The 21,857-nt window shown below is 37.5% G+C and overlaps 2 protein-coding genes across 2 annotated transcripts; both read right to left on the bottom strand.

The window, feature by feature from the left end:
• Positions 1-3,190: 3,190 nt before the first annotated feature.
• LOC144438019 (putative N-acetyltransferase camello) lies at positions 3,191-3,889 on the bottom strand. Its single transcript, XM_078127051.1, has one exon. It carries the CDS (start codon positions 3,887-3,889, stop codon positions 3,191-3,193), a length of 699 nt encoding a protein of 232 aa, XP_077983177.1.
• Positions 3,890-15,225: 11,336 nt separating this feature from the next.
• Positions 15,226-18,835, bottom strand: LOC144438318 (putative N-acetyltransferase camello). Its single transcript, XM_078127384.1, has 2 exons — positions 18,815-18,835; positions 15,226-15,954 (listed from the first exon to the last, which is right to left on the bottom strand). Exon 2 carries the CDS (start codon positions 15,950-15,952, stop codon positions 15,263-15,265), a length of 690 nt encoding a protein of 229 aa, XP_077983510.1. The 5' UTR covers positions 15,953-15,954; positions 18,815-18,835; the 3' UTR covers positions 15,226-15,262.
• Between the last annotated feature and the right edge of the window lie 3,022 nt (positions 18,836-21,857).

Raw genomic sequence — 21,857 nt, 5'->3', positions numbered from 1 at the left:
TTATTGTGAAATATTAAACTTTTACTGCTTTTAATAATATAAAGTACATCTCAAAATCATGCCACAAGTGGCGAACAATTAATGAAAGTGACTTTGGAGACGTCTCACAGAACGATTTTTGTTACCGTTAAGGGTGAAAAAGTACAGATACTGGTGATAAATTTTATCTCACTGTGAACACAAATCAACGTCACAGTCCGATGAAACAAGGACAATTCAAACACAAAACTGTTTATTTGTGCGCACAGTAACATCAAATGTAATGTTACCGTGAGTGCCTGTACTTTGTTCGTGTAATTCTTTTTAAAAAAACGGTGTGTGAGATGTTAAAACATGGTGCCGACTAATTGAAACGCTATACTCACGCTGGTTTGGTAGTAAAATGGTTCAGAATGTGTCATATTTTAAAAGTTGGTCGATCATTTACTAGCAAATCAATATGAAGGATTGTTTCTCAGTACAAAGCATTCTCCTGGACAGAATATGTTAGACCTGGACAATATGGCGTGGGCTTTAGGTTTTAGAAGATCTCCCTATGTCATAAAAATATTTGTATATACTTTGTTTGTGACCTCACATCTCCAATCAGTAAAACATGCATGGTTTTAACTATAGACAGGTTGACTCATTAAAATTATAGTAGCATACGTATGTTGCCCCCCCCCCACCTCCCTCTCTCTCTATATATATATATCAAGTCGACCAAAACATTCAGAAAGCAGGGTTAGCTAAATTCCAAGGAAAAGAAAAATAACACATCGCTGTTAAGTGAATATTTTGGTCTGAAAATCTAATCTAGGGATGGTTTTGATATTTGTCAACACCACTGCCTTGCTTAGTATAGTATGCATGTCTGGGTCTGAGGTTTGCAGTCTGCGTTTACGTTGCCGAATCCAGAATGATGCACAATGACGTCAACGGCCCAGAGACGACGACTATGAAGACACTAGTCCCCACTCAACATGACAAAACATGTGCATAAACAACTCTTACCTCACATCGAGAGGAAATGTTCCCTTTTTTGATGACTGGTGACGTCTGTCGTTCCAATACGTCCTATTATTTTTTTCATGCGTCACACGTTGTTATACCTGCAATGTTTACAAACACGGGCCTTCCCCGACCTGCTTTAAGGAGGGCAAGGCAATAATATCACGTGCTCTTCATGAATCATTGACATGAATTAGACTAGTACTATTGATACAGAAAGAACAGAGTATTTCGATTGAAGTTCAAACGACACAATTGCTCCTGTGGCAAGATTTTTACAATATTCTAATTACAAACTGAAGTTAGATGGGGGGGGGGGGGGTATGAATTATGCATAGAGCTGCTCTCCAAGTTATTGGAAACGTGCATGTCCTCACATTAATGAACCAGATTGAAACTGACTGCCTCCCGTATAAAGGGTACATTCATTGTTGAAAATAAATGTAAAATTCTGAGTTACAGCTATCATACAGGATGTACCCTTAACTGGAAAATTAATTATATGAAACTATGCGAAATTTGACCTTGCACACTTAATATATTCAATTTGTCTAATCATCGAAAAAAAATCATTAATTATGGAAATGAAGCAATAAGATTATAAGCTACATCACCAAACTGTAATGGACACATGCACTTATTTACCATCAATGCATGTATTACGGGAGGCATTCAGTTTACATCTAGGGACACAATGTCGCAAGAAACTGTGTTCATTCAATCTTGCAATCTTAAAGTATTGCATGCATATGTGCAGTTTCTCATGCATGGTTGTATCAAACAGAACCGGTGAACAGTGACATGAAACGGGCTGTACACATACGTGTTTGTTTCAAATAAATGAATGTCTGGACCTATTTCACCATTTACATGGGTAATATTTTTACTGTATAGCCTGTATAGTTGTCAACGCCGTATTTGACATATCGACCGAGGCTACAGTTTTGTATTCAAGAATCTAATGGTTACTTTGAAATATTAAGATTAATAATAATTGTGAATATATTGAAATTATTTACAATGTACATATCTGGCCAATGTGAAATTAATAATGTGACTTTCAGATTATTCACGTGACATGATCATTGCTTTGATATTCAAATAGACCGCGATTACACACACACACACACACACACACGCACACACACACACACACACACACACACACACATATATATATATATATATATATATATACATACATACATACATACATACATACATACACATACATACATACATATATAAACAGAAACACACACATCCATCCATCCATCCATCCATCCATCCACCCATCCATCCATACATACATACATATACATACGTATACATACATACATTCATCCATCCATCCGTCCATACATACATACATCCATCCATACATACACACACACACTTACGTATCCCTCAAACACGCAAAGACAAACGTGCACACAGATGCGTATTTTATAAACTTCAATAAATTCTTACTGAATTCACCACACCCAACCCCCCCTTTTACTAGTTTATACGACAATGGTTCATACACTATACTAATCTGCTTTAGCAGAACATGCCATTTCAAATAAATCTTCCGATATTTCTGTATCATAGTGATTTAATACCGTCGTTTTATCTGTGTGACCACTCATGATCAGTGAGTGCGCCCTCTTCATTTCAGTTTACATTAAAAGAAATTACGCTTGTCCATAAAAGCAACACAATACCGAAATTCGCAAACCAGCCAAATCTAAGCTCTAACTTGAAAAAACATCATGAAATATAATAAGTTGGTAAAGTCAACGTTTTTTTTATTCCAAAGACATTCTAGAAAACGAGAAAACGACTCTATCTAACTTAGACCAGAAATTTGACAAATGTTAATTCCTCAACAATTTGAAATAAACCTTTCGTTTTCATACAATATTTCAAATATATACCTATCATTAGTCACTCGTTTTTGAGGGAAAGTTTACATCTCTCATTACAACTACGCCGACTACTTTCTCATCGTACACATCATATTTCCCCAGACATACGTCACTTGAAAGTATTCTACTCTCTCATTAAGCAACTGTATGTATGTATGTATGTATGTATGTATGTATGTATGTATGTATGTATGTGTGTGTGTGTGTGTGTGTGTGCGTGCGTGCGTGCGTGCGTGCGTGCATGCATGCATGTATGCATGTATGTATGTATGTATGTATACATCATTCACTCATTCTTCCTTTGTTTTATGTTCACACAATTCAATTGAGTATCTACAGATATCAATTGGACAAGCTAAAAAGAATGTATTATCAATATAAGACAGCTTAAATCCCTTTCTTTCATATAATCTTCTTGCAGGTTTCATTATAGACAATGTCTCTAGAATTAGTTTGCGATAGTTATTTTGAATGGCAAATTCTATCACAGCATTGACTAGTTTACCCCCGATTCCTAAATGCCGACATTCCTTATCAACACTCATTGTCATCAGCTCCGCGGTATCAACATCCTTCTCGGCTTGCCGCAAAGAGACTGTACCGACTAACTTTCCGTTGTGTTCACCAACCCAGAAGTAATGTCGTGGTACATCCATGTAATATTTCTTGATATCCTTAAGGTCGGTTGAGAGGCGCCCAGAGCAATATTTTGTAAACACACAGTAACAGAGTAGATATACCAATAGCATGAGAACCAGAGCAGTGACGAAAACAACGGAAATAGACTGCGAAAACCACCAGGACATCACCATAGCCGATGTAAGTATTATCCATGTCAAAACCTTGTGTAAAGACGCTTCCACTAAGCCAACAGTGTGTCCTGTCATCCCCGACCTGAAGAGAGCTTTGGCACGTTCTTCATCTGCAGTTGTAAATTCTCGGACAACCACTTTACCCTTGTCGCTAGTAAGGTTGGATTTGGACGTCATCTTTTAAAAAAAATATTAATATTATATATATAATTATACATGTTAAAGAGGTAAAAAAAGGTAAACATTTGAGTTTGCAGTTTCTCAAGTCGAGGGTTATATATGCTGTTGGGTTGAAGGTTAAGATGTTATATATGCCAAGCTTATCGTCAAACAATTCCCTCAGGGATATATGGATCCAAAGTTAATCGACTTACATCTAGCATAATGCTTATAATAAAATTGGGTTTTTAATGGTTTTCATACATACAATGTTCAACGTTTCGCTCAATTATGTCTAGCTTTAATGTTAAATGAACATATCAACTGATTACAGTAACATAGTAAACGTTTCTAAAGAGTGAATTGCTCATTTTGCCTTGACCACATCTACTCAAATTACGTTGAATATAGACCATTTGTTGAGCACCCATCTTTGCTCGAAGTCGCAGTGCTCTTAAGAGAAATAAAGCATTTGCAAGACTGGTCTAGATTGAAAGCATGTGGACCCATAATTAAATAGATATTTGACCTAAAGTTATGAATCAGTCCATCCAGAACTCGTAGACATAACGAAAATTACCCTTACGATAGTGTAATGTCAGCATTCTTAACCTCTCCCTATACAATGTGGTCAATCCCTTATGTACCAAACTGTATGCAAGAGTAGCCAGTACTTGGCAGAACGAACGTAATACTTTGATAATGTAATGTTAGCATTCTACCCCCCCCCCCTCCCCAATAATATATGGCCACTCCCTTATATACCGAATCTTCGGCATCAATACAACCAGTAATAGTAAACAGTCAGTAAGAAAACAATCTTTGAGTGCGTATGTAACAAATATTACAGCTAAAATGATGTTGGTTTGGTGTTTCACTAATGGGACCGTTACGTTTTTGACACAAAGATAGACATATTTCAACTGCAGACTAACAATAACAGACACACAACAAACACAGCAGGGTCCTTTGCCTAATTACATTGAACAGTGATAGGCATTGCTATTCTTTTACAGTGCAGTAAAAACAGGCTTCTAATGAAAACATTACACATGGACTTGATGTTTTAATGCCTTCAATTGTTTAATTTCTAACTGATAATCAACATATCAACTTGCTTACTTCTACACCCTAAACGGTACACAACACCTAATTATATATTGTTTGTTTTGCATTATAAGTTGTCTGAGTGTGTAAAAAATGTCATGTTACATGAGTGAAACACCAAACCAACATCATTTTACCTGTAAGCACATTACACAGATGTTGTCCCTTTTGAGAAAAATCTGTATTGTTAATTATTATAACAATGTTGTGGAGCTAGGCGTGTGGGGAACCGCTCCATGTTTTCATGTTAGACCACTCTAGGAACAACCCAAAAGTCAAGTTGACATACATGACTTATGAATAATACAGCTATCCGTCAAATCTATATCAGACCCACTCAGTGTTTAGTTCGACAATAGCCCCCTCCAACTGGTTTGTTGTATTGCAGAGTCATTCAATTTAGGTTTGACCTTGAAAATAAAGGTTAAGGTCAAAGTCTATCTGAAGTGTAACTACACCTCTAGTAATGTGGGTGTATGCACTTGAATGGTGTCTCTCAGGATAAACACATTGAACTTGTATAAACAAAATGTATCGAAAAAGTCACCATTTAACTCTTGAAGATGAAGGTCGAGTTCAAAGCTTTATTATCCAATTTGAAAGCTAACCTCAAATGCAGACACTTGAATGGTGTCTCTAGATACAAATCTTCATGAATTATTGACTTATTTGCTATTTGACCTTGAATATGGAGGTCAAAGTCAAAGGTTAAGGTCTGAGTAGTCTTGCTGCTAGACGTTCGGGCTTTCTTTCGATACTATAAGAGAATGAAGTTCGCAGTGAGGGCTTGCCCGATGTTCCATCCTCGATAGCGATGTTCGGTCGTGTGTCGTATTCTATCGGAAGAACATCCGAGGTCTAGCAGATAGATCTAGACTAAGGTCTGAGAAGGAAGCTTACTTTTGATAATATGTGTCACACTTAAATGAATTCTTTGTGTATTCTACTTCTTGAGATAGCGCAGAAAGACAGATTTCGCTTCTTTTGACTTGAAAAAGTTTCCCAAGGTCAAAGATCATATTCTCATATAGAAAGCTTACCATTCATAATGAGGGATATACACTTGACTGGTGTCTGCATTTATCAAATGTTTGGAGATGAGAGGCGAAGTGTGTTTTTTATGGCAAATATTGCCAGCATAATGCTGTATACATAATAAAAATATAGTCACGAACGTATGCACGCATGAACACACACACGCACACATACACACACAGACGCTAGGATGGACGAATGCATGAATACAATTCAACGTTATAGCCTCTGAGTAGTGCCCGTTCGCGGCTAAAATTCTGTTCCCCTGTGCAATTTTAATGCAGGACTTCGAATGGTTACTTGTGTATATCACATCTTTGTAACATACGAAATTATCTGGTTTTCTCTGTTGACCTGAACTCGTAGCTATTAAACATGAGTATGACCTTTCTTCCTTTGCTATTGGTAGGTATAACGTGAGTGCGACCTTTGACACTTGTCTACCCTAGATTTAGACATGGCATAACTCTAGGTTTAATTTGTTGAAATCTAATTGCGTCCAGACAGTGAATTATCCATTTATACATACATATACATACATACATACATACATACATACATACATACATACATACATACATACATACGTACGTGTGTGCGTGCGCATGCATGCATGCTTGCATACATACATACATACATACATACATACATACATATATACGTACGTACGTACGTACGTACGTACGTACGTACGTACATACATACATACATACATACATACATACATGCATACATACATAATACATACATACATACATATATACATGTATGCACGTACGTATGCATGCGCACTAACGCACGTAAGCAGATCTACAGACAGGCGGACAGACAGACAGACAGACGGACAGACAGACGACAGACAAACATACATACATACAGACAGACAGACAGACAGACAGACAGACAGACAGACAGACAGACAATTATACATGGCATACAGATATTACGTGATATTATACAATATTTAAAAACCTTCCCTTCTCATTGACAAGACTACAGACAACCCTCCTCAGAGGTTGTATCGAAGCATAAATCATAGGTCTGTGGCTGAATACTGTGTTATGTGATTGATTGATTGATTGATTGATTGATTGATCGATTGATTGATTGATTGATTGATTGATTGATTGATTGATTGATTTTTGATTGATTGATTTTTATTACCTTTACAAGAAATAATTACAAGAAATAATTACAGATCACTTGGAAAAAAAAATATATATACACAATTTATACAGGCAATGGGAGTCAGAAAATAACTTTGCTAATCAAGTCTGGCCCCTTACATTAATATTTAATGGTTACACATTCACGGGTGTTACAAAACGCACTTGCCCCTCCCCCAACCCCCATCCCAATCCCAATCATTTTAAAAGTGGTGAGAAGAAAGTTCGGTGAAGAGTGTCAGCTATGCTATATATTCTTTTAGTAACCCCTTAAGTGACCGCTTGAAACTATGTCGTGTTGGTTCTTTCCTGATATTGTATTTGATGTCGTTCCATGTAGTTGCACCTGTATATGATATTGATTGGTGTTCAACTGATGTCTTCACTGGAGGAATATATAAATTACCCTGAGCCTTCTGTCGTGTACTGTATTAATAATTCAACAGCGTGCAATAATCGGTTATCGAGTGTGGTAAATTATTGTGTATTAAGTCGTAAACAAAAACCCTTACTAAATACTTGTGTAACTTAAACACGTCGAGAATTTCTAACTGGTTGAAAAGAGGAGAAGAATGTTCCCGAAAATGGCTATGCACGCATAGGGACTAATAAAATACAATTTAAATATGAATGAAAATAATGTGACCATTAGTAGATCAGCCAATTCAACTTGATAGTCCTGCCTGCATACGGAGCAAGTCGTCCCTGCACATGTTGAGGGTCATGTCAGTAATCTAGTCCCTTGCACCGTCTGCAAGCAGGACTACCAACTTGAATACAAAATGTCGTTGTACAAAATTAAGTAAGCTCGGTGCTTGGTAGTATTTCTTTGTTTAGTTTATAAAGGTCATTGAACTTAGTTAGAGGAGAAAACACTGCATGGTCATAGGTGCAACATTCAACCCCTTTTCTCGCAATTTCTCCGATTAATGCCGTTCGATATGCTCGGGCACTGTTCGTAGAAGATGACGAAAAGTTATATTATAGGAAAATGTTGGATACTAGAATTTACGGGGAAAAACGTTCTACCAGTACCACGAGTATCGGAGTATGTCGGAATACTTAAGAGAAGAATGGCCTATCACTGGTTATTAATATTTGAAGATATAAAATTTGTGATCACTGTATCTAGGATGTCACCTATTTCCATCACAAGCTATATTGCTATGTTATGAATATACTACTGTAACAGTACTAGTACATATATACTTTGTAACCTGAAAGATCCATTGTTTCCACATGTAGCAAGTGTTTACATAATTCTATTATAAGCGGATAAACGACCTCCCCAGACTTCAAGTCAACGTGTATGGCAATATATGTCACCGTTTATGGGTTGAAGTGAGGTTTATTTTACACTTGTGCCTGTAATTTGGCTTAAAACGTGAGTTAAGAGCGAAAGGAACTTACCTTTTTGAAATGAGACGGAGAAGACTGGTACACGGCTATTCCTGAGGTTAAATAGGATCTATCTGTGATGACGATGTTCACTCAAACCGTACTGTAGTACTCTTTACGTAACTGTGTATTTGGCCTTGCATGCCTTGATTACGTCACAAATCAACCAATCAATAAAAACTATTTGTGTACTGGATTCACATGTGATTCAGGTGCTTTCTAATGTTCAAAGGCACTGAACAAATAAACCAGTGGTACGGGAGACCAGCAGATGCCTTGTTGACAGTTGTTTCTTTGCCGACTTTGTTTTCCCTGTTCCTGTTTAGTGATTTGAATTATACATTTATTTCTCTATCTCGTGGATAGTATGTAGGTAGTCTAGTTGAAACCCCAAGCATGGTGTAGATTTTATTAGCCCCTAACGGGCGCAGCCAGGAGGTGCTATATGTATGACCGCTTTCTAGACGATTCGGGACCAGACCGATTCGGCACTGGTCGATTCGGTACCACTTTTTTGTTACCCTGGTCGACGGTACCAGTACCCTGGTGGTTTCGGGACCACTACAAACATCATTAGAGTTTGATTTTTCTTATGTTTTTCATTCATTCATTAAAGCTTATTCTAAAGCACAACCAAGTTTCTACTTAGAACATTTTAGTTGTGTTGCGAATTTATGTGTGGGGAGTAAATGTATCAGTTTAGGATATTTTACTAAGTGTACACATTGTTCACAGCGTCATCAATAAAGAATTTAGCAAACAAAAAAACAAGTACATGTACAACCTTGCGCAAAAATTATGCTGTGCGTGTCAACTCATTATGCTAATGAAAACATCGATAGATCTACCGCTAACAAAAGCTAATGCGGCAAACACAAAAAAGTACGTTGACACCTTCTACTATAAAAAGGGTGATGCTGGTATTGTCCGGCCTCTTCCCTTGCTAAAATTGAAAATGGACATTTACAGTTAAAATCACATTAAATGCAAAGTGAGAAATAATGAACGAAAAACATCTGAAAATGAGACTTCTAAGTTCCATGTCCCAGAATGACCACGGCAAATAAAACAAAACAGTGGTTTTGGTTTGCATAAAATGTTGGTACGCTTCTGTTTGCAGTCGTGCAAACGAATCGTTGTCAAGTAAGGTAAGGGGTCGTTATGTGGGCTTGCGTAGATCGTCTGAAAAAAACAAAACTGTACACAACTAAACATGTCTAAGTAGAAACATGAAAATAGTCACACTCTGATGTTGTTGCTAGACTTCAGTTTGTAGTAGTAGTGCCGAATCGTAGCGTTGCGTTGTCAACTATGGGGATCGTGGGACCGAATCGACCAGGGTAACGATCGTAGTTTTCGCTGCATAGATCATCTGAAAAATACAAAACTGAACACAACTAAAAATGCTCTAAGTAGATACTTGGTTGTGCTTTAGAATAAGCTTAATGAACGAAAAACATAAGAAAAATCAAACTCTAATGATATTTGTAGTGGTACCGAATCGACCAGGCCGAATCGGTCAGGTCCCGAAAAGACCAGCACCAGGTTCGTCTTTCTGTACGTCCGTGAGTCAGACCATGCGTCTATCTATATTCGTGGTCAGCCCTATATCTTATACCCATGACTCAATTTCAACCAAACTTGGTACAAATGTGCGAAAAACTCTAGGGTGCATGATGAAATGGCGGCCATAATTATCCTAAAGACACACATTTTGTCTCATTTCTCCACAACAATTGATAAATACAGACACCACTCTTGTGTAACCGCACATTATGAATATTAATCATTCTAAAGAGACCTTGAACTTTGAATTTAACCTCCACCTTCAGGATCAAGAAGCAAATTCTTCAATAATTTTTGGAAGTTTTATACCTAGAGAGACATCATTCAAATGTGTACCCGCACAATGTTAGAGTTAAGATTACTATTGTAATATAATTCTGACCTTGAACTTCATCTTCAAGGTCAGATTTAGACTTGTTAAATAACCTTTGAATTTTTTATAATAGTACCACCATTCATATTGTCTAAATTAATAATTTAAGGGCTGACCTTTCTGATATTAACAGCACACTATATGTTGTGTTCGATGGGGGTCTCAGTCACGGTACACCTTGTCAACATTAGAAACGTATTTCTTTCATTTCAGCTATTTTCGACAATTTCATCCCTTTCTTAGCTAGAAACTGGAGTATTGCGTAGTCTAATGTCTCGTGACCAGTTGATCACGTAGATACTTTCGCGTGTAACCATGGGCCATTCACATCTTTCTAGATTGTCCAAATCATAAACCAACTCGTAAATATGATTATGCATTCAGATTTATGGTAGTCTTGTGATTTAAATACATATCATTTAGAAGATAAGATTGAGTTGTGACTGGGTCGGCAGTGCAAAACTAGGTTGGGTCGGGTTATCGGAACCAAACTATTATTTTCTTGCGTTACTATTTCAGATCTGCAAACGTAAAATTGGAATACTCTAAAGTAATTGTTGAAATGTATAGAGGGCCAATTGTCGACTCTTTTGGAAGGATCTGACGACCAGGAGAAATATATCATAAATGAAATCAACCGAGGCGCGGCTAGAAAATAATAGGTGATATAGAGACAAACATGTTCCTGTGTGTTCACATAATAGTGGCATATAATGCTGAAAGACAAAATGATTCGATAGAATGGCGCCCTCTGTATGCTTTATTCTTTCATCTTATTTTACATCAGTTAGCTTACATCTCAGTCGTAAACATGTCTCAAGCATTCACCCCCCATACATGAATAACATTGTAGTAGGTTCAGGGAGTACTCCCATACAATGGTCAACGGATATGTGTACGGGTATTTTTCACAACAAAAATTCCTAAACATGAGTAGATTTTTCATCGGAAACATTTCTTATCACAGTTCAATGACATAAGGGAAACGTCTTCATGCTTTAGACATACTTTGAAAGCATCTGAATTAAGGTAACTAGAAATCTGAAACAGTGAGTATGTCTTTACTTCATACACGGGTAGATGTTTTGAACGTGGGCCACACACTTCGTCTGAAAATCAGGCGTGTACGGGGGGGGGGGGAATTGCTTGATAAATGGAACACCACCGCCATGGTACGAAGATTTTGGTATCTCACACACACACACACACACACACACACACACACACAGATATATATATATATATATATATAATTCTTAGCTTTAAATACAGATTGAAAAGCAAATTTGTTGAAACTTTATTTATGATGTTTGTCTTACCAGCCTGTGAAAGAACAATGCACTTTATGAATATGTACTATTTGTCCTCCTTTGAAATGGGAATGTAACAAAAGCTATGTCATGATATCTATAAAACTGTTCCTTCAGAATATGGCTAAACACTAAATATACCACATAAATATAAAGGTAGCAATACGTTAAAGCGTATGAATTATGTCACAGTAGTACCCAATATGACAAATTAAATTTCTGATCACTTAACAGGAATTAGAAAGCAACCGTCCCCTCAATACAATACTTTTCCAAATTTGCAGTAATGTGAAGTTGCTAAAAATCAAAACTGAAATTTGTGATCACTTGCTTGCGTTTCCTGTTACGCCGTTGCGTTAAATGTCATTTATTGTATATCTACAAGACCATAGAATACACACAGTCTTCAATATCATCACATATATATATATATCTGTAATGGTCGATACCAACAAGTTTAAAACATTTCCCTTCATATAATCTTATCGCTGGATCCATGACAAATAAAGTCGTCAAGAAAATTTCCTTTATTGCCACCTTTCCGTGTAAAGTCTAAAATGATATCAGCCAATCTATTTCCGATTCCCAAACGACGGTAACACTTCTTGATACTCATCGTCAGCAACTGGGCTTTTTCAGGATCTGTTTGGTTTTCTCGCACACACATCCACAGCCAACCACTTCGCCGTTCAATTCAACATCCCAAAAGTGGCGTTCCGGTTTCTGCAGGGAGTATTTCATGATGTCCTTCCGATCGCTTTGAAGACGCGACATACTATATCCCCTCGTGAATGAATAGCATAAGAAGTATGACGTCACCATAACTGCAATAGCGGTAGCGAATGAAATATAGACAGACGACCAAATCCACCAGGACAGTGTGACTCCAATCGTCATCGTCAGCCATATTTCTTTTAACATGAACTGACGTTTGTAGAGATTAATCGTTTGAGCCATCATCCCCGTCCAGAACATTTCTATGACGTCACCTTCGTCTTCCCTCGAGAAGCTTCGGATGACAATGTCCCCCGCATTTGTTCTGTATGACTTCGTTCCTTGGGTCGACATGTCTGTAGATAGCGATCCGACGTAGATATGATAATGGCTTTTGGAAGGGACTACAGAGCGGAGAAATAGAAAAGGGAAATAGCATGATAATCACGGTTTTGAATGGTGGTTATGGAAAATTAATCTTGCAAATTTTCAATCCTTTTTCTTTTTGAAACATATAATAACTTAATATAATAACACATAACTCATACCATCGGTATGTATTTATGTCTAGTATGTATTTTTTTGTAAATAAAGGCCTGGGCTTCAATCCCACATTCCCGCTTTAGTGTTATCTTATGATATCTTATCAGTGGAGCCATAAGGATTTACATAAGAGAATGCTCAGTTGCTAAGATCTGCCAAAACCAAATGTAAATTATGTTAATGAGGTTACGTGAAAGTGAACGCTAGTTTTTGACTACAAACCCTGGAATGATATAACAAGCTCAAAAACAAAACAATTAAACCTGAAACTAAACAAATAAGGCACAAATTGTGGCGGCAACTTTCCCAATTACGTCTTCACGTCTCTTGATTAAAATGAGAAGTAATATATCATACCATGTTGTACAATCAGATCATGGAGGGTCGACTTTAATGTCAATTTATTGATAGAAAACCCATTTTGGACCAATGTTGTTGAATATTAGTAGTTGGTTATTAGGTATATGAACAAGTATTTTCAGAGAGTGTCATATGGGTAGTTATGTTTTAGTTATATTTGTTGATTTCGGAATTAAAACGTGTAATGGGATCGATCGATTCTCCAGGGTTTCACAACTGCAGCTACTCTGCAGATATGTAGGCATCGGTGATGGTATTTTTGGAACAGTATTGTGTATTATGATAATCCTTGAATAGATCTAGAATATCAGCTCCTTGAATGAAGATTAGCTCATAAGTGACTGTGTGAGAGATATGATATGTTGCGATTATTGACCTTTCCATGGGAAGTCTACCCGACCTTGTTTCTTCTCATCAACTGAAAACTATTTCCCTTGAATGAACGGAATTCAATTACAATATAGAAATGTTCAGAACTCACGAATAACTTAACATATGAAACTTTTAAATACACAACTTTACCTTTAAACTCATAGATATAAGTATACTTGTATACCGTATTCAAGAAGCAGGGCAAGGTCAGCAGGTACTCACTTGATATTTTGTCTGAATGTATGTCTGGGATGGTATGTGTGAGGCAATTAATGGCGTGAACGTTAGGTGACGTTGCAGTAACAGTACTGTACCGGCTATAATTTAACATAGCAGCGATCTGAATGTTGAAAAAAAAAATCTATCTCGGCAGCGCCTTATCATATTCACAAAACCTATGTGAACGGCTTGAACAGCGAGACTTAAAGTAACCCACGATATTGAATCATTCTTGGGCAGACACAAACGAATAATGCAGTAACATATGAACCCCGAGTTGACGCTTCAGAACTTATAACATCCAAATGAAGCATCGTTTTTTTTGGTTACAATAACAGAATTTTAACACACACGGACCATTTATTTATGTTAGCATACTATAGTTAGTTGATGCACTAAAAGTATCGAACTTACCTTTAAATTGCGAACACAAGACTGAGCGGTACTTTCAATGCGTCAGCAGTCGACGGTTGAGTGTCAAATGCCAATTATATTGACCTACTACGGTCAGGTTATTCATAAACCTTTCACACATAATATGGCCAATATCTGGGAATTTTGCATATGTTATTAACTTCATTTTCATAAAATAATAATAGGAAATATTAGTAATATATAAAACCCAACTTATATTGTACAAAATTATGGTGGTTGCAAGCTGCACTAAATAGCTTTATATCAGGGTCATATTTCTTGATTTTCATAGTTTTACTTAGTATTGGTTGGTCAGACTCTCACCGCTGGGGGCTCTACTACGTGACCACCCAGACGAGGGATTGGGGAAACGTAAGATCAAACGTAATCCAAAGTTGCCGGATCTCTTGAACCCAGAGCAGTGCATGCTGGGGAATACTTCACGTCCAACTCTGCAGGCTTGGCGATCTAGGTACCTTCGCAACAGGTTATCATATCACAAGCGACATACATCTTAATGACAACAGACAGCCTTGTAAGCCCATTATTCATGAACTTGTAATAATGCTCTGTGTGCGGACGACTTTGGATCGGTTTCCCCCACACTATTGTCTGGGGGACGGGGGGGGGGGAGGGGGCTTGCATTAAACCCTCCCAGTGTTGAGCGCCTGGGTAACCGAGACTAAGTGTCACTGTCACCGTACTGTGTTACATGGTATGGTTTGTTTCTTCGTTGTCAGGTAGAATACACTCTTTTCATTTACGATTACCTGCATTCTTTATTCAAAAGTCATATTTTTCAAAAGTCATTTTTCTAACATTGTTTCAGAGGCGTTGAGTACACATATGCTTCTGTATTAAAACACACAAAGGGTAGCTCCTTGACCCGTGTGACCTTAAACCCTTTACGTTCGTATAATTTCCTGGCAGCATAGTAAACAATCAAGGTCACCAACCATACTTCTGTGAAGTCGTTTTTTCGCGAAAATTCTACAACAGTGTCCACTAATTTATTTCCGATTCCTGAACGTCGGTATCCATACATGACACCCATTGTCAGTAATTCTGCTTTCTGTGGATCTGACCGATCTTCTCGCACACAGATTGAGCCAACGACTGTCCCGTTGTGTTCAGCCACCCAGCAGTGGTGTCTTGGTTTACTCATGTAATACTTCGAAATATCCTTGAGATCGTTTCGAAGACGGTAGATGCAAAACACTCTTAAGAATGCAAAGCATAGCAGGTATACTATAAACATGATTGTAGAAGTAGTAACCAGGGATGTATAAAATGACGGCCACATCCGCCACGATGCTAACATTCCAACCAGAAGGCTAACCCATACTGATGCCCACTTAAACTGGCGTTTGTAAAGGTTGAATGTGTGTCCAATGTTCCCCGTCCAGAACAATTCTTGGACGGCGTCTTCGTCTTCACTGACGAAGCTTCGGATGATAATGTCCCCTACATTCGTTTTGAATATTTTCTTCTCTTGTCTTGACATCTCTGAACAGACATAAATGACTCAAAATTAATAAGTGTTTTCATGTGTTAATGTTGTCTACATTGATAAGCGAACAACTGTAAGGTATGACCGGTTTGTCTCAGCTGCATTGTTATGATATAAGAGACCATGAAGTTATTTTCACAAATCCCACATCGCAAGACCTGTCAAAATATCAGAAATAGAGTGATAAACATTGGCAAGTCTGACGAAGAGATCTGCTGTTAAATGGGATGAGGCATTATGTGAAATTAAGTACATTAGGAGCTTCACACTTTTTAGAATACTGAACACACAATGCTGATACCTGCTGTGAGAACGTAAGCATGAAGAAGTGCAGCTAAGATAAAACTAATTATACCTTCACCTTTCTTTCCCTGTAATGCTGTGTTTTTGAAGGCCCATGATTCAATGCCAGGTCATTGAATTTTAAAATATCTTTTCAGTAAAGCCAAAAATGATTATATATGATTATTCTGTACTGGACCTTTTCAGATGTTTTTTTTAGCTCTGCCTGATAATTGTTTTCCATGCCTACATTTTACATGTAACCGGACTGTAACTGTGACTTAAATTGTCGCGCCACAACTCGTGTACTTTGACGAGGAGATCGTTACTCTACATTTTCGTACATGTATACGAAGATATGCCTACCTACCATTCATTTTATAAAGTGTTCTATGGCAAATGTTAAATACGTGAACACACACAACTACATGTACAAACACATACATATACACTCGCATAATATAAATATATCGTAGTATATATGGAAAGTTGTGACTGTCTTATGTGGTTGTTATCCAATATGTAATGCACTTTTCTCAATATATTATGGTCAAATGTTAATATACGATTGTGAACCGTCGATGTTTTACAACCATATAAAGACATTGTACCACCATATAACGAAGTCATACCACCATATAAACACGTTATACCATCATATAATCATGTGCAAACATAGTGATGTTGTACCCATTGTGGCGTCATTATGAGCGAATGGTTAGAGTGATCGGCTTGTAATCGGCAGGTTGCAGGTTCGAGCCCCCATCGCTGCTATTTGTTTCCGAGTGGCTAAAGTCCTTGGGCAAGATTTGAACCATGATTGTATAATTGGGGACCTGATAGGATAGAGGTTACAATGTGAATGCTTTTAATCCTATGCACTTATAAAGGATTGTATGCTTCCCAGGGAGTTGAGGAAGTATGAATGACCGTTGTGCCGATATAGATCTGAGACCGGGATAATAATTGTAAAGCGCTTTGACCACAGAGTGGGAAAGCGCTATATAAAAAACAGTATTATTATAATTATTAATATGTTTTACCACCATATAATGATGTTTCACCACCATATAATGGACGGTTTATAATCGTATTTTAACATGCATTTTATCATGATATATTGAGAAAAAGGCTTTGTATATTGGATAACACATAAGACAGTCACGGCTGTCCATATATCTTTGTATAACCATATTTGCGCAGATACCCTCAGCTGACCACAGCAGTAAAGGCAGGGGTCTGCGTTTGATGGATTTATGTACGTAAAGCCTTGCCTTGAACTGTCTATTAACCCTTGACCTTTATGAATTTAGTTGTTGTTTTTATAATAGTTATAAATCGCTTATACCATATGTAGAGTATGGCTACCCGCCTACTTGTTGATTACCACACGGAATTTAACTTAAGAATAACATGGTTACATGTAATATAAGAGATCTTTTAAACGGTGTCTACATTACTAAGCTATACATTGACTTTCAAAGCACGAAAGGCATACAAACGTGATATACCTGATCGTCAACTTTGATTAACAGCGATCGGTCGTATTGAGTGTGGATACCATATCAATACCATGTACGTGAGGAAATGCTAGATCTTTCTAATACTGTGGCAATTACACATGTAACGCCTGCATTCGGACTTTCACTACTTGTCACTCCCCATCAACACAAAATACCAGAACGGTCTTTGTTTAATTCGACCTGTTGTGCACACTTCATACCATGGAGGTATTACAAGTATGCTATACCTCCATGTTCATATTATGAGCACCAGACGATATATGTTGACTCGCCAGGCTAGTATATTGACATAGCACACACACACACACACACACACAATATAATAGTTTTTAGAACGAACTACTTGCTTATTCTAACAAATATTCATGTACTCGACACACAGACATATGAAGCACGTATGAAAGGATCTAAAGTTGTTGACAATACCCTCTGACAGCTACAAAATCAAAGGATAACCTTGAACTACAAAAAACGGTGTGAGGAAGCTCTACATTTATTTCATCGAAGCTGTCAGGAATGGAAAACACAACCGTTACGGTATTTAGGACCTCAGACCACTAAAAGAATTATTTTAATAGTCTGAGTTAGGACGAACTACTCAGTCGATGCACGTTGGTTCTTACACGTACACAGTCCCTCCTATACTAGCCAACTTGAAAGACAAACGCTACTACACTAGTTCAGCTATCCTAACTGACATTTTGATTTTTTGGGTTTTTGGATCCTCCAGGGCCGACGAGGGAATTTTTTTTTATCAAAATGGCAGTTAGGATAGCTGAATAGTGTATTGCACTAAGCGCTAGACCTTCAAGACTACATGTAGGCTACCCAGTTCCTTGCAACACCGCGTGATAGAGGGACTGTCGCTCATAAACAACGTCGTAAACCACATGCCTCTTTACCACACGTACCCGTCAGCAGAAATATGCACTGTGGCTTGCGAGAATGGACGTTGTGTTCAAAGAGTTGTGAGACAGCTTGTATATTACCCATTGCATTCCCAGTATGGACACAGACATATCACAACATAATACTAGTAGTTACCTTTTACCTTGGAACTTTTGCCTGCGAGGGGCTTTGAAGTTGCTGAGTGTCGACGACTAACACGCAAAGAAAGGTTAAAGGTCACTTAGGCCTGTCAGAAAAGCAATAACGCATGTAAGTTGTTGTCAGTCTATAGCTTAGCAACCATCGATAAACATTTACACATAGAAAATGTTATGATATCAGAACTCCTTCTTGTTTATTTAAATCACATCGACTGCCGTACCTACAGTTCACAGTCGGCACATGGCCAGCTACACTGTTGTAGGTTTTCTCTTTGTCAAACTTGTGAAATAATGCATTACGTCCAGTAGTAGCATACTCTAATTTCAAATGCAAACTTCCCACACGTTCACGAACATACATGTACTTGTATATTGCACCTGAGATCTTACACTGTACTTGCCCTTTGTCCAGAATATCTTTCCCTTATTGGCTATTAGGCAATTTAATCCCCAGCCAGGTACTCAGTACCACCCTAACATGGCATAAACATACAGACTGGCAGGCAGGCTGATAGGCAGGTAGCAGGCGCGCGCGCGTACGTGAACGAACACACACGTACACACACACACACACACACACACATGCACACATACATACATACATACATACACACACACATACATACATACATACATACATACATGCATACATGCATGCATGCATGCATACATACATACATACATACATACATACATACATACATACATACATACATACATTGTACGAACCGAACATTTAGAGAAGCCAAATAGCGCACAATTAAATACTTTCCCCGACAACTTCCAGTCGAAACAACATACGGTCAAACACAGGACACTACACAGCATTACACTTAACAATTATCTTATTTATCTCAGTTGTAATGAAACAACATACACTTTAGTAATAAGTCTTGGAAGTGTATACAGGATTTACAAACTTATCAACTGAAGTACGTAGTTCACCAAATGTTTTAAATAAGAAAAATATTCAGTTCTCAGACTTGACTTGCGACTTGACTGTCGAATATCGCGACTTGTAGTCTTACCGGTGGTGCACACAAACTCTCCCAGAGTACAGAGCCGAGGACGGCGAATTCTTGAGTGTTGAAGGTGGCTATGCGGGACAAACTTCGACTCACGGTTCCTCCGTTGTACAGAACTGTACTTTTACGCCATTGTCCGCACCATTTTATACCACACGTCAGGGTCCGCTTACTCTCAGCAATGTTCAACTTTACACGTGAACGACATTTCACCGGACAGCTACAGTCACGGGCCTCCCTTGACTTAACCACTGAGAAAACTTCTGGAACGAGCCATGGACTGCCTCAACTCCCAATAATTGTAGAACAATCGACGTGGCACTGTATTCCTCGCTATTTAAAGACTATGTTAATTAACAGTTAGTGAATACACCTGGTCATTAAAATAATGCATAACAAATAAGACAGGTGGTTTAAGAACCAACCAATAAATACACTTTATCATCATCACAACATACATACATACATACATACATACATACATACATACATACATACATACATACATACATACATACGTACGTACGTACGTACGTACGTGTACGTACGTGCGTGCGTACGTACATACATACATACATACATACATACATACATACATACATACATACGTACGTAAATACATACATACATACATACATACATACATACATACATACATACATACATACATACATTCCAATTCTATGTGAAATAAAAATTGTTTGACCAGTATCAATTTTAAATCTACACCAAATACAGCGTACTGGCGATCAAAACGTATTGAATAAATACGCCATGCTTATCTTTTATGCACCTTCTGTAAGGACAGAGGCACGTGTTTGGCAGTAGAAATTTATATTACCCGTGTACTTGCAATGGTGTCTTTTTATATTATGGTATGGTGGCCATGAAGTATAAACAATTCATATTTACAGATACATTCTTATTGTATTATGCTAAATACATTTACTTTAAAAAAAAAGAAAAAGAAAAAAAAAAGCTAAATACATTTACTGTAAATGACATATTTCGGATAAGCACCAAAAATATAACTTGGATGTAGAAAATGTCGTCAGATGTATTTTAGTTACAATCCATACTACAGCCATCTTGTTGCTGTTGATATAATTTTCTATTTCGTTTAAAGAAAATTCCACATCACGTTTGATTTTTTGTAATGATATTCCTTACAGTATTATCGAATAAAGACATATTTCCTTTCTAAACAATACGTGCAAATTTGACTCGTAAATCTTAACTAACTTAAATCCTTTCCCTTCGTACAATTTTCTTGGAGGTTCCGTAACAACCAAAGTCTCCAGAAACAGTTCTTGGTGCCTATGTGTTCTTGCAAAGTCTACAACAGTATCTACTAATCGGTTCCCTATCCCCAGACGTCTGTATTCCTTCTTTACACTCATCGTCAACAACCGTGCTTTCATAGGATCTGCCTCGTCTTCTCGAACACAGACTGAACCAACGACTCTTCCGTTGTATTCAGCAACCCAGAAATGACGTCTTGGTTTATTAATGTAATATTTAGTAATGTCCTTTAGGTCGTTTTGAAGACGTAAAGTACAATACCCCTCTGCTTCCATTATGCTGAAGAAATAAAATATCACCATGGTTGTAAAAACAGCAAACAGTAGACTGTAAAATGAATGTGTCAACCACCAACATATTATCATTCCTGCCAACATGCTTAACCATATTGATTTCAACTGAAACTGACGTTTGTAAAGAGGAAATGAGATTCTTACGCCAGTCACAAACATAGCTTTGACTTCATCGTCATCTTCAGTTGTGAAACTTCTTATGACAATATCTCCTGCTTCTGTCTTGAAAAACTTCTCCGCTTGTTGTGACATCTATTAGGGAACAAAACCGTGGGTAATCGACATTAGAGAAGGTTATATTAATTGGCAGGGCGTGGGTACAAATTCATCCTGAAGGAATCAAAATATAAGTACAAAATCTACAAATTTAAGTGTAAAACTAGAAAGTGTAAAACATATAAGATAGTCACGGCTTTCCATATATC

The sequence above is a fragment of the Glandiceps talaboti genome, chromosome 7, assembly GCF_964340395.1.
Source record: "Glandiceps talaboti chromosome 7, keGlaTala1.1, whole genome shotgun sequence".
Lineage (NCBI taxonomy): Eukaryota > Metazoa > Hemichordata > Enteropneusta > Spengelidae > Glandiceps > Glandiceps talaboti.
Note: the sequence above shows the minus strand (reverse complement) of the source record. Positions and strands in the feature narration are given on the sequence as shown.

Coding starts and splice junctions, on each gene's coding strand:
- LOC144438019 (XM_078127051.1), bottom strand. CDS start 3,889: ATGACGTCCAAATCCAACCTTACTAGCGACAAGGGTAAAGTGGTTGTC.
- LOC144438318 (XM_078127384.1), bottom strand. CDS start 15,952: ATGTCAAGACAAGAGAAGAAAATATTCAAAACGAATGTAGGGGACATT.